Source organism: Neoarius graeffei, chromosome 11 (assembly GCF_027579695.1).
Source record: "Neoarius graeffei isolate fNeoGra1 chromosome 11, fNeoGra1.pri, whole genome shotgun sequence".
Taxonomy (NCBI): domain Eukaryota; kingdom Metazoa; phylum Chordata; class Actinopteri; order Siluriformes; family Ariidae; genus Neoarius; species Neoarius graeffei.
In genome coordinates this window covers 42,123,417-42,137,395 of record NC_083579.1, presented here as the reverse complement: position 1 = coordinate 42,137,395, position 13,979 = coordinate 42,123,417, and the positions used below count along the sequence as shown (strand labels likewise).

At 41.4% G+C, this 13,979-nt stretch overlaps 1 protein-coding gene across 3 annotated transcripts in view; it reads right to left on the bottom strand.

Annotated features, from left to right (window-relative positions):
* The window catches only part of LOC132894298 (cysteine-rich motor neuron 1 protein-like), a 96,226-nt gene that overhangs the window by 41,885 nt on the left and 40,362 nt on the right, over positions 1 to 13,979 (bottom strand). For all 3 annotated transcript variants that reach the window (XM_060933942.1, XM_060933943.1, XM_060933944.1), the window contains one exon: positions 1,199 to 1,378. In XM_060933942.1, the coding sequence (XP_060789925.1) occupies positions 1,199 to 1,378 (180 nt within the window). The remainder of the gene's footprint in view (positions 1 to 1,198; positions 1,379 to 13,979) is intronic.

Below are 13,979 nucleotides of genomic sequence, written 5' to 3'. Positions count from 1 at the left end.
GTGAACACACACATGCACATACACATGAGCAATGAGCACACACACATACCCAGAGCAGTGGGCAGCCATGCTAACAGCGCCCAGGTAGCAGTTGGGAGTTAGGTGCCTCGCTCAAGGGCACCTCAGCCCAAGGCCGTCCCATATTAACCTAACCACACGTCTTTGGACTGTGGGAGAAATCGGAGCACCCAGAGGAAACCCACACAGACACGGGGAGAACATGCAAACTCCACACAGAAAGGCCCCCGGCAGCCACGAACCCAGAACCTTCTTGCTGTGAGGCGACCGTGCTAACCACTTACACCACCATGCTGCCCATTGCCGTGGATGGACAATATGACTTTTTTTTCAGATGTGCACCAAGCAACATGAGGAAAACAACAAAATGTGATCGCTACTCGAGAATAGGCAGCTTTTCTGTTTATTAGCCAACCAAAGAGACCACTGTCTTTCCCTCTTACCTCCTATTGGCTCACAAAGCTGAGACTCATGAATTTACATGTCAAAATTCACCTAGATAAATTAGAAACAAAGAAAAAGTAAACGTTCCCCTTCTGTCAAATCAGCACTGGTGTCTATTCTGGACTCCAATTCCCAGAATGTACAGTGGCCAATAAACACTGCCTACAAACATTTAAGGCTCTTTGTCACCTTCTCAATCACCGGAATTCTGATCACACACACACACGTTCACAATCCCAGTCACAAAATATTTAAGGACTCTAAACACACACACACACACTTTGCAAAGTATGCTGTGCCATTACTGCCAGTCGTTAGCAAGCCTTTTGATCTTATGTGCCTTCCTGGTTTTGATATAGCTTTGATTAATTGATTCACATATTTTGTCCCCATCTCTTGTATGCACATGGCCTGACCCTATGCCTGTTTCCTGACTATGATTCTTTCTCACGTTTTGGACTTGTTTGCCTTGTGTTTTTTTTTAAAAAACTATTTAAACAGCAATTGCATTCACCTCCAGCATCTGCCTAACACCTTTACGCTGTGTGAATTATATCTGTGTTTGGTCTTTCACTGAGAAAGCAAAAAAGCATAGTTTTCAAGTATTTCACACACTGCTGTAACAAGGGCTAATAATACTACCACCTCTGAACATTATTATGTCCGGGTATAGGCAGAAACAGTGGGAAATAAGGGCATGTAATGTGTCATATTAGTGCATGAGAATGTAGTGTACCTGTGCAGACGGGGCAGCATTCGCCTTCTGGGATATAAAAGTTATCACACTGCAGCTCAGCACACTCAGCCTTGGAGCAGAACGAGATGCCTCCACGACACTGACACAGCCAGCAGGAGTCCATGCGGTACACCTCACCCTCAGTAAACTCGGTCCCATTGTGCACACACTTAGGGGAAACTGGTGAAGTGGGACAGAGTAAGTGAACAGTCAAATCATTCTACAGTTGACCAAAAAAAAAAAAAAGATATTTTGTTTACTTTATTCAATAAGACTACCTTGGTTTAAAAAAATGTCTACCAGGGTCATCTAAAAAGTGATCTTTGTCTGACAAATTGTTGCTTCTCCATCTAAATTGGCCATAGGCCTCGCTTCACTAAACATTTCTTGGTTTGAAAGAATACACTATGTTGAAGATAACACTACCAGCTTTATTTAAATTTTAACGAAGATAATTTGGGCTTCCACATACTCTATACCATATTCATTATACACAAGCTTATATAAAGTATATATACACACAATTTCCTGCATACAGAAAATTCCTTTAGAATTGGTAATTGTTCATAAGCATCATAATATCTTGATCAAGATAGACCAAAAGAGGTTTTAATTGCACATTTCACAAATCAAGGTATTGTTTAATGACTTAAAATACCAAACAAACCTCTAAACTGAACATAATTAAAACTTTAAATTTAACATAATGGAAAGCTGGCAATACAAATAGGAAGGGTGACAAAGTTTAAAGGGGGCATATTTTGAAAAACTCACTTTTTCAGTGCTTGTGCACATACATTTGGGTATCTGGAGTGCCTACCAACTCACAAACTCTGAAATAAGACAACTTAGTTTCTTTTGTGCTGCCTATTTCACAAAGCATGTGCTTCACCAAGCTGTTCAGATTTGGCTCCTCTTTCTATGTAACAAGCGGCGCTCATTAGGAGTTATGCAGCCCTTCATCTGAGTATCTCTACTCACAGCTTGAGAACTGCCTTTGTGAATGAATATTCACAAAGAAAAAGTGCTACCTGATTGGCTGACGGGAGAGACGGGTGAAGTGAGCAGTGGCTGGTGATCATTTAAAGGAACAGACACTCGAATTGACTGTTTTGAACATGGCTGTTTAGACAGAGTGAGAAGGTGCGGTGGTATAGCCTGGCAAGCCAGACTAAATGTGAATATTTAGTCTGGCCTCGATCCGTAGACATTTCCGACGGGGGTAGGAGGAACAAACCGCTGTCTTTCAAACTGTCTCTGTGCGTATAGGCCAACGCTCTGACCAATCAGCGCAACAGTGACTGTGACGTAGTCCGAGCAACAGAAAGTAGTGGGGGAGGCCTTGAAATAAATAATTTTTCAAAATGCGTATTAATTAATAAACAGGTTCTAGATATTAAGAAGTTTGGAGATAATGACCACAAGTTTGGAGTCTGTACCACATACACTCTTTTTTCCAAGTGTTTTTCAAGGGTTTGCTTAAACTGTTTTTGAGAGTTTTTATTTAGTGGTGTTTGGTGAAATAATTTCCCTTAAATTTAAAATAACGGGAAAATAAGAAACAATCAAAAAGTAATGTTTCAAAGCTGTTTATTAATTCTTCGTACTGCACAAACTAGCCCCATCCTTTTGGCTACGAGCGGAGCCAGCTGGTAGATCAGACTTTTGCCATAGCCGGTCGGCAAAACAGCGAAAACGTCCTTCTTGAAAAGGAATGAGCGGAGAGCCTCTTCCTGCTCATGTTTCAACAAAAACTCCAAGTCTAATTCTTCTAAAACTGATTCCAAAGCGGAGTCAAACGCGCGCTGTTCAATAGCCGTAGCCATCTTTCCTGTTGCGCTTTCTCCAGCGTCGCGCAGCTTTGTCGTCACTCCTGCAAAAGCCCGCCCAAAGAATCCAAACAAAAACCTTGCGTTGTGATTGGCGGGCACGATTTGATGCCCGGGGTGTTTTTGTTTATATGGTGCGAGGCTAGACCCATTCGCTAGGCAAAAATATTTTTGGCCGCTAGGCGCGTGGGTCTAGTTTACTAGGCTAGCGGTGGTGCTTTATCCTTGTGGTATTTTGACCAAAGCATGTCAGACATTTCATTAAGACCTCAGGGAACTGTATCAGCTTGTGGAAATGGAGTACATCACCTTTAATGCTAAGCAAATGAGAAGCAAAGAGATATGGCAACTATCAATAGGATTGAGAGACAGTGGCATGCCTTTTATCCCAGACTGTAAAACATTACTGGTGTTTCTGGTTCCATGTAATGATACTTGCTTTCCTGCTCTGCAATTTCCCAAAACAGACCAGCATTGATGTTTTCAGCAATCTGTTTTGGTGCATCAAACCCTTTAAACCAGTAAAACAGGTGGCAGAAATCATGAAAAGCAAAATACTGTTCAAGTCGTTGTGACACTCGGAGACAGTGAGCTTGCACAGACACATTTAACACACAAGTATTTCTCTCTACAATTAATATATGTTCTGTAGCGAGCCTGTGAGGACATGGGCCTGGTGCTATCAGTGAAGTTAAGAAGTGAAGGTTTGGGATAAAGTACACAAAAAGAGTCAGGATGTTGAAAGAATGAACTTGGTTGACCTTGGTTTGTAGAAAAATGGCAAGCCTTTCTTTGTAAATGTCTATACGATTTAAAGACGTACATGAAGATATAGTTCTTCTGGGTCTGAAAATGTTGTTGAGTTAACATTAGACTTTGTCATAAAAGTGGAGAGTTTCAGGAGTATGACATAAAATATAATCCGCTATTCTGCAGTAAACATCCCTCTCAACCTTGTGATCAGCTTTATGAACAAAAATGTACTGTAGTTTTCATTCAGTAATATAGCACAAACCTTCTTATGCTAAGGGAACATCTACATCTGTGGACCATACCTCCATAACAGCTTGAAAAAGCAGATCAGACCGCCTGATCCACTTTCTTCAGACTAATACAAAGCAGGTGGAGCAGGCCATTTGAAAATAGAGAGAGGATTTTACCTCTTTTATTCTCTTCCTTTTTTCCCCTCCCAACCTTGTGTGTGCGTTAAGCAAGCAGAGTGAACCAAGAGCAAAGCCAGAGTCAAAGGCATCGGGATGAAATTTTTAATATAATCACAGCATCAAACGTTCCTACCATGAACAAACTGCTCCAGAATTTATTTGGGACCAGACCGGGGCTGCCTTCTCTCAAGGGTCTTGGTGTGGTTGTTTTGGTCTGCACCCGAGTGCAGTTACTGTGTACACACCTGCCCAAATGAATCACACCAAGGAGGAAAACGAACCACTGTCCGGTTTAAGCAAAATTAAAAGTGCAGGTCTGAAAACACACTTATACATTGCTGGTATTGAGGGTCAAACAGCAGCACCTTCGTCGAGCCATGAACATCATAAAACGTACCCAAGAATTACTGGCATGATGCCAATCATGAAAATAAGCAGAAATGAACAGTACATAATATTAGTGATATTTCTTAACAATATAGAGACAATGTAGTTTTATTTATTTAATTTTAAGTAAAGTGGTTTCAAAAATCTTGGCACCCCAAAATTACTAATTGGTAATCTGAGGTGAAAACAACAGCACTGAACCTCCTGTAATAACTAACAAGGTTGGAAACACTTGTAGAGGATCTTGGGTCAGCTCTTCTATTTTCTTAGGTATGTGCATGTAAATCCCCTAAAATTCATACCAAAATTTCAAATTTGGAAGCCGAGATGGGATTTGCAAAACATTTAGTGTTCCAGCAGCCTAGTTTGTGTTGATTTGGATAGATGTTTGAGGAAATAGGACAGATGCACTATGTAAAAGCACTATATACAGCTAAGGCTTACACTTCTGATAGAGACAAACAGGTTATGGGGCTAAACTATTCTAAAATATCATAAAATTACCATAAGAAATCCATGATAGCAGTGCTTTAATATTTTGTTTTGAGTTCACTTCATGCAGATTGGTTTTGACATGTGCCTTTGTTTTAATTCTAGCCTTGTCTCTGCCCCCAGCCTGTCATTGCTGTGTTTCCCATTGTGCCCTGGTGTTCAGTGTAAAATCTGTGATTCGTTTCTTTTCTGTTCATACCCTCCTGTTTCTTTGTCCTACTGTAAAGTCTTATCATGCATTCTTGTCCTTAGGTTCGGAGTCTAGTTTCTTGATCCTGCCACGGACTTTGATCATAATTATTGGACTTGCTCAAATAAACAACATGCTGAATTTATGCACTTGCATCCTGCCTTATTTATCTGCATATTATACTGGAAGTCAGGACAGTGTTCCAGCTAGTTTATTTTACCATGGCACCACACCCTGCCTTCCAGAATGTGCACCCTGCCCTCAAATACCAGTGCCATGCCCAAATTTATATACACCCTACTCATAATTTTCTAAAACTTTCCAAGTGCCTGGCACATACGTTCCGCCACAGAAAGAAAGTGTGCCCTAACAAATGTTGCCGAGCTGTAATGAAAGTAACGCAAGTTGACCAATCACAACACACTATTAGCGCTGGGTCATAGTCATGCTCTGTCAACCATTTTGTCTTATTACAATAATGAGTCAGTGAAGCAAGGTACGTTTGAAAAGCAGCGATGCCTACAATGGTGCGAAAGAAAAAAGAATTGGTAAAAGCAGCAAAGGGCTCAGAGAATCTTGCATCTCTGTTTGCCAGAAGATATGTACATCTAGAAGTTGAGGACTAACCAAATTCTATCAAAAGTTAGGACCAACAGATCTCGACTCTAGATACAGATCTACAGAAAATCTAGTCACTAGTGTTAATGTTAACATTTAACATATGAGACTAGATCTAATCTAACATTAATATCCCGAACTAATATTAATTATCAATTAACGCTATTAGTATTACTATTATTAGTAGTATTAATTAACGTTAGAGCTAGTCGAGGCGAACTGCAATTGGATTGCAACCATTTAATTTTTAATAGGCCTAACTGTTAGGTCTGCCGTTAATATTATAATACAGCAATAAATCTAAATGTTAGATCTTTACAGTTAGGTTGCTATGTGTCTATAGGCCTAACGTTATTGGTCTATATTTGGCCCATGATCTCGTTTTAGATAATGATGACTTACAGATCTATATTCTCTAATTTTTTTTTGGCGCTAATATTATCTCATCTCATCTCATTATCTCTAGCCGCTTTATCCTTCTACAGGGTCGCAGGCAAGCTGGAGCCTATCCCAGCTGACTACAGGTGAAAGGCGGGGTACACCCTGGACAAGTCGCCAGGTCATCACAGGGCTGACACATAGACACAGACAACCATTCACACTCACATTCACACCTACGGTCAATTTAGAGTCACCAGTTAACCTAACCTGCATGTCTTTGGACTGTGGGGGAAACCGGAGCACCCGGAGGAAACCCACGCGGACACGGGGAGAACATGCAAACTCCACACAGAAAGGCCCTCGCCGGCCACGGGGCTCGAACCCGGACCTTCTTGCTGTGAGGCGACAGCGCTAACCACTACACCACCGTGCCGCCCCTACAAACATGATCAAAGATAATAAATTGATTAGCTTTCTTATTAGTGTTTGGAGTCCTTATATGCACACGCCATAATTGCACTCTGATCAGGAATAGGTGTATAGTAATTAGTCCTTGCGGCGTGTGCTTCTTGCTCAGAGGGCAAATGCACGTTGACAAGAGTGAGAGTTCGAGGCGTGCTGATTGGGAACGTGTACAGATGTGACATTATGAAGCATTGTATTAAACTGGTTAATGAAGAAGTTTCAAATTTGCTTACTTTATTTTCCAAAAGTAATCTAAATTGCATAGTTGACAGTAATGTTAATTTTGCATGATAGATTCTTCGTCTATAGTGATGCACGCAAATTTGCCCTAGATGCATGAAAAATTGCCCGCGATAATCATTGGCGACCTGCCTTCTTGGAAAGCTAGCTGGAACACTGCAGAATACCACCAACCCTTGCCAGACAGACCTCCTTGATCACCAGCTGGAGTGATCAATGACCCACCACCACTGTGCATGGCTAAAACTTTAGTCACATCTGACCACAACACATTTCTTTGTAGCAGGCTTGTAGTACTTGGACTCGAGTCTGACTTGTGCCCTAATTTTAAGGACTCATGACTTGACTTGGACTTGAGCACTGATGACTCGGACTTGGACTCAGACTCGTGCATTAACTGCATTCGGACTCCTAAATTGGAGACGAGGACTTGGATTTTTTTCTTTATCTTTTGTAACATGCCATAATAATTTGGCATAAGATATTTATATCTACATTAATTTTTATACTAATTTTGTGCAAGAGAATGCACATTCACCTATTCATATGCCATGCTCAGGAACAAACGAACGTTAATAGTGCTAAAATGCCTGGAGAGAAGCCCCTACGATTGTCCACTTTGCTTATACAGACTTCTCGTGCAGCAGGAAAGAATGCACTGCTTTGTGTTCCATATGTAGAAAAACTATCAAGGAGACGATGGGGACAACCTTGAACTTCAATCATAATTTGACAAGACTCCACCCAGAGAAGTAAGTGACATGCTATGGTCATTGCTCTGTTGATAGCGGGGCTTGCTTGCTGACCAATGAACTAGCTAGTGTTAACCCTCTCTCATGTTACTTGCTCTGTTGATAGCGGGGCTTGCTTGCTGACCAATGAACTAGCTAGTGTTAACCCTCTCTCATGTTACTTGCTCTGTTGATAGCGGGGCTTGCTGAGCGATGAACAAGTTTTTTATCTGTAGCCTATTAAATAAATGGGGCAGTCAAGCAGTAATGTTAGTCCAACACAGCAGCAGAGACGGTTTCACTTAAAGGCAACAACAGTCACCGTCAAATGGTGCGGTTGGAGTCTTGTTCTTGGACTCAACTCGGATCAGTAGTGGACTCGAGTCAGACTCGACTCGAAATTTTCTTTAATGACTTGGACTTGAGCACTGGGGACCCGAGGCTGAACTCAGACTTGAGGTTTAGTGACTCGACTATAACACTGCCTTGTACAACCCCGATTCCAGAAAAGTTGGGACAAAGTACAAATTGTAAATAAAAACGGAATGCAATGATGTGGAAGTTTCAAAATAACATATTTTATTCAGAATAGAACATAGATGACATATCAAATGTTTAAACTGAGAAAATGTATCATTTAAAGAGAAAAATTAGGTGATTTTAAATTTCATGACAACAACACATCTCAAAAAAGTTGGGACAAGGCCATGTTTACCACTGTGAGACATCCCCTTTTCTCTTTACAACAGTCTGTAAATGTCTAGGGACTGAGGAGACAAGTTGCTCAAGTTTAGCGATAGGAATGTTAACCCATTCTTGTCTAATGTAGGATTCTAGTTGCTCAACTGTCTTGGGTCTTTTTTGTCGTATCTTCCGTTTTATGATGCGCCAAATGTTTTCTATGGGTGAAAGATCTGGACTTCAGGCTGGCCAGTTCAGTACCCGGACCCTTCTTCTACGCAGCCATGATGCTGTAATTGATGTAGTATGTGGTTTGGCATTGTCATGTTGGAAAATGCAAGGTCTTCCCTGAAAGAGACGTCGTCTGGATGGGAGCATATGTTGCTCTAGAACCTGGATATACCTTTCAGCATTGATGGTGTCTTTCCAGATGTGTAAGCTGCCCATGCCACACGCACTAATGCAACCCCATACCATCAGAGATGCAGGCTCCTGAACTGAGCGCTGATAACAACTTGGGTCGTCCTTCTCCTCTTTAGTCCGAATGACACGGCATCCCTGATTTCCATAAAGAACTTCAAATTTTGATTCGTCTGACTACAGAACAGTTTTCCACTTTGCCACAGTCCATTTTAAATGAGACTTGGCTCAGAGAAGACGTCTGCGCTTCTGGATCATGTTTAGATACGGCTTCTTCTTTGAACTATAGAGTTTTAGCTGGCAACAGCCGATGGCACGGTGAATTGTGTTCACAGATAATGTTCTCTGGAAATATTCCTGAGCCCATTTTGTGATTTCCAATACAGAAGCATGCCTGTATGTGATGCAGTGCCGTCTAAGGGCCCGAAGATCACGGGCACCCAGTATGGTTTTCCGGCCTTGACCCTTACGCACAGAGATTCTTCCAGATTCTCTGAATCTTTTGATGATATTATGCACTGTAGATGATGATATGTTCAAACTCTTTGCAATTTTACACTGTCGAACTCCTTTCTGATATTGCTCCACTATTTGTCGGTGCAGAATTAGGGGGATTGGTGATCCTCTTCTCATCTTTACTTCTGAGAGCCGCTGCCACTCCAAGATGCTCTTTTTATACCCAGTCATGTTAATGATCTATTGCCAGTTGACCTAATGAGTTGCAATTTGGTCCTCCAGCTGTTCCTTTTTTGTACCTTTAACTTTTCCAGCCTCTTATTGCCCCTGTCCCAACTTTTTTGAGATGTGTTGCTGTCATGAAATTTCAAATGAGCCAATATTTGGCATGAAATTTCAAAATATCTCACTTTCGACATTTGATATGTTGTCTATGGTCTATTGTGAATACAATATCAGTTTTTGAGATTTGTAAATTATTGCATTCTGTTTTTATTTACAATTTGTACTTTGTCCCAACTTTTTTGGAATCGGGGTTGTAATACCAATGACTTGGTGAAGTTTAGGACCTACATTTTGCATGTTGTTTTATGCTCTCAGGAGGGTTTGAAAGCTATTTGGTTTTGGAGATTAATGACAAGTGGATTTTACATGTGCAGCCTCATTTATACCCCAAAGAAACAGAACATGATCAAAGGCAGTCACATTTCTAGAAGAAAACTATAGAAAACTTTAAAAAGTTATATATTTGTCAAAAATGCTAATAAATTTGAATCACTGTATAAAATGAACATTATACACAATCACCGTGCTCAAGGGGTCCAAGTAAAGGTGAAGTAAAGTGCCATGCCAATGCTCAGTCCTTCTCTGAGTCACACATGCAACACATGCACTTTATTTCCATGGCACAACTGAATCAGATTCTGAGTGAGTCATCCAAAGTCCTGGCACCTCCACTAGCCTAATAACCACAGCCAAATGGCATGTACATGCAGAGCAAGTGCATCTGCTTATAAATTATTAATATTATAAGAAGTAGACTGCATCTCTCTCTCTCTCTCTCTCTCTCTCTCTCTCATGCGAGACACAGGTTAGACATTAAATGTTAGCACAGATGGCACCAGAAAGGACATACTCCTCCGGGTCACTTTTTATCCAAATACTGAATCCCTCGCTCCCACTGCCACCGCTCACAACCCTGCCATCTACACACACACACACACATGAATGCTCTTACACTCTTTGCACATCCCTCATATCCCTTAGCGTCTCACTTTCCCAGACACACAAAACACATGCCTGTACAGAGTCCCCTCAGTGAACTGTTGAACCTCTTGCACTTCCCCACTTGGATGTTTGTGTGAGCAGACAAGCAAAGCCAGACTCCATTCTTTCATTCGGAGCGAGACTGGTAGCCTAAGCGCTTTCCTTCTGTTCACCCGGCTTCCTCGCTAAGTACATTAGTTCCACAACATGGCACACATTTACAGCAGGGCCAAGAGGCCAGAATGGGAGTTTAGACTGTTGGTAAAACAGGGAATATCTGAAGCTGGCACAAAGTACACAGTGAGAGTGAAGTACCCTTCTCAGTGTTAAAAGAAGAGGCCTTATACAGTACATGCTCTCAATAAGCCTCATTTATCAGACTGGATACCAACAAATTTATTCAGAAAATTTGTTCAAGAGCATTTAACGTGGACAAGAAATGTGGACGCAAAACATTTGTATCCTACAAAATCTCCTTGGTATGTGTAAATGTATGCATGAAGAGGCTCATTAATGCAAGTATCAACCGATACATTTCAAACTGTATAATTGGTGATGAGTTTAAATAATTTATTTATTTCGATTAAGCTGTTTACATCATTTTATTATATATTAATGACTCAAAAGAAACTAACCAAAAACTAAGACTAGCCATTCAGAAAGGACAAAACAATGGCTAAGTGGATGATTTAGTGCACGACACTAAACCTAATTCTTCCGCCGCTTAAAGGTAGACTGCCTTTCAGATTTTTCATGAGTAGGTCATAAAAAGAAATTTTCACTGACACCCAATTATTTTTGTTTAGTGGACCGAAAGCTACTGAATTCGAATCATAGACTTCCAATTTTAGGGCAGCACGGTGGTGTAGTGGTTAGCACTGTTGCCTCATGGCAAGAAGGTCCGGGTTCGAGCCCCGTGGCCGGCGAGGGCCTTTCTGTGTGGAGTTTGCATGTTCTCCCCGTGTCTGCGTGGGTTTCCTCCGGGTACTCCGGTTTCCCCCACAGTCCAAAGACATGCAGGTTAGGCTAATTGGTGGCTCTAAATTGACCATAGGTGCGAGTGTGAATGGTTGTCGGCCCTGTGATGACCTGGCGACTTGTCCAGGGTGTACTCTGCCTCTCGCCCATAGTCAGCTGGGATAGGCTCCAGCTTGCCTGCGACCCTGTAGAACAGGATAAAGCGGCTACAGATAATGGGTGGGGAACTTCCAATTTTATTATTATTTTTAAAAATAGAACAATTAATGAATTTAGGGCCACATGGCCCTAAATTCCCCACTATTTTTTCTTGCTTCACCATGACCCAATTCAAGATACTACGTCATGCATCACGTGGTGGGCTTTCCCCGTTCACGCAAGGCATTATGGGGTACAAATTTGAAACAGGAGAGAAAAATGTAGGACGTGAGTGTGCGAATGAAATATGAAAGACCGACTACAGTAATGAAAAGCGAGAAAAGACGTTATGTTGCGAAGGAAAGGAAACACAGGACCACACTAATAAATATCGGCAGTCAGCAAGTACCTCGGTGTGATAGGCTGTTTGTTTAGCAACAGAATGATGTAATGGTCAGTGCATGGTCAAGGTAAACCTGTAGATGGCAGTAATGTAACACTGGATGCCAGCTGCTGTAAAACCCAAAAGAAGAAGAAAAATCTGCACATGTGCACACGGACTTCCTCTGTCTGCTTGACTGAGTGAAGTGAGCGATTTCATGCACATTATTTGCTAGGGAATCCCCTCAAATTAAATAACTTCCCAGCCACAGAATGGCCTGTGTTTTTTTTTGTTTGTTTGTTCGGGGTTTTTTAGATATTACAGAAATAAACATATATCACAATGACCAAATTTCAGAGGGAACTAAATTTCACCGATTTTATGAAATCAAAAGGACGTCTAGCTTTAATCAGCTTTTGTTATTTTCAGCTTTCTGTGAGCTTTACCTTTTATGGAGATGTGCATGGTTATTTCCTGGTGATTTATTAACATATACAAATTCAGCATTCCTGACAGTTTTCTAAATCTGGCTGGAATGTTTTGTTCAGTTTGGTCTATGAAAATATTTATACACAACTTTGATAAGTGAGGTTCATTGTGTGTCATCCTCCAACCCATACACCTGTCTGTCATACTCTCCCTTGTCCTACAAATTACTTTCTGTTCCTCACAGCACTCACTGCAGGCTTCACATTATGTAATACAATTTTGATTCATTAATGTATTTTCTGTTATGAATGTATGAAACACTGATATGACACTGATCATGCATGTGAACATCTAAATTGTATGTGTACGTCATCATCATAGCCTGTAAAACTTTGCACAACTTGTCAATATCAAATCTGTATCTCTCAAAATCAATAGCATATCAGAAATGGATATACAGTGGTGCTTGAAAGTTTGTGAACCGTTTAGAATTTCCTATATTTCTGCATAAATATGACCTAAAACAACATCAGATTTTCACACAAGTCCTAAAAGTAGATAAAGAGAACCCAGTTAAACAAATGAGACAAAAATATTATACTTGGTCATTTATTTATTGAGGAAAATGATCCAATATTACATATCTGTGAGTGGCAAAAGTATGTGAACCTCTAGGATTAGCAGTTCATTTGAAGGTGAAATTAGAGTCAGGTGTTTGTCATCCCATTGATTGAAATCAGGTGAGAGTGGGCACCCTGTTTTATTTAAAGAACAGGGATCTATAAAAGGGCGGGACGGTGGTGTAGTGGTTAGCGCTGTCGCCTCACAGCAAGAAGGTCCAGGTTCGAGCCCCGTGGCCGGCGAGGGCCTTTCTGTGTGGAGTTTGCATGTTCTCCCCGTGTCCGTGTGGGTTTCCTCCGCGTGCTCCGGTTTCCCCCACAGTCCAAAGACATGCAGGTTAGGTTAATTGGCGACTCTACCGTAAATTGACCGTAGGTGTGAATGTGAGTGTGAATGGTTGTCTGTGTCTATGTGTCAGCCCTGTGATGACCTGGCGACTTGTCCAGGGTGTACCCCGCCTTTCGCCCGTAGTCAGCTGGGATAGGCTCCAGCTTGCCTGCGACCCTGTAGAACAGGATAAAGCGGCTAGAGATAATGAGATGAGATGGTATCTATAAAAGTCTTATCTTCACAACACATGTTTGTGGAAGTGCATCATGGCACGAACAAAGAAGATTTCTGAGGACCTCAGAAAAAGCGTCGTTGATGCCCATCAGGCTGGAAAAGGTTACAAAACCATCTCTAAAGAGTTTGGACTCCACCAATCCACAGTCAGACAGATTGTTTACAAATGGAGGAAAATCAAGACCATTGTTACCCTCCGCAGGAGTGGTTGACCAACAAAGATCACACCAAGAGCAAGGTGTGTAATAGTCGGCGAGGTCACAAAGGACCCCAGGGTAACTTCTAAGCAACCGAAGGCCTCTCTCACATTGGCTAATGTTCATGTTCATGAGTTCACCATCAGGAGAACA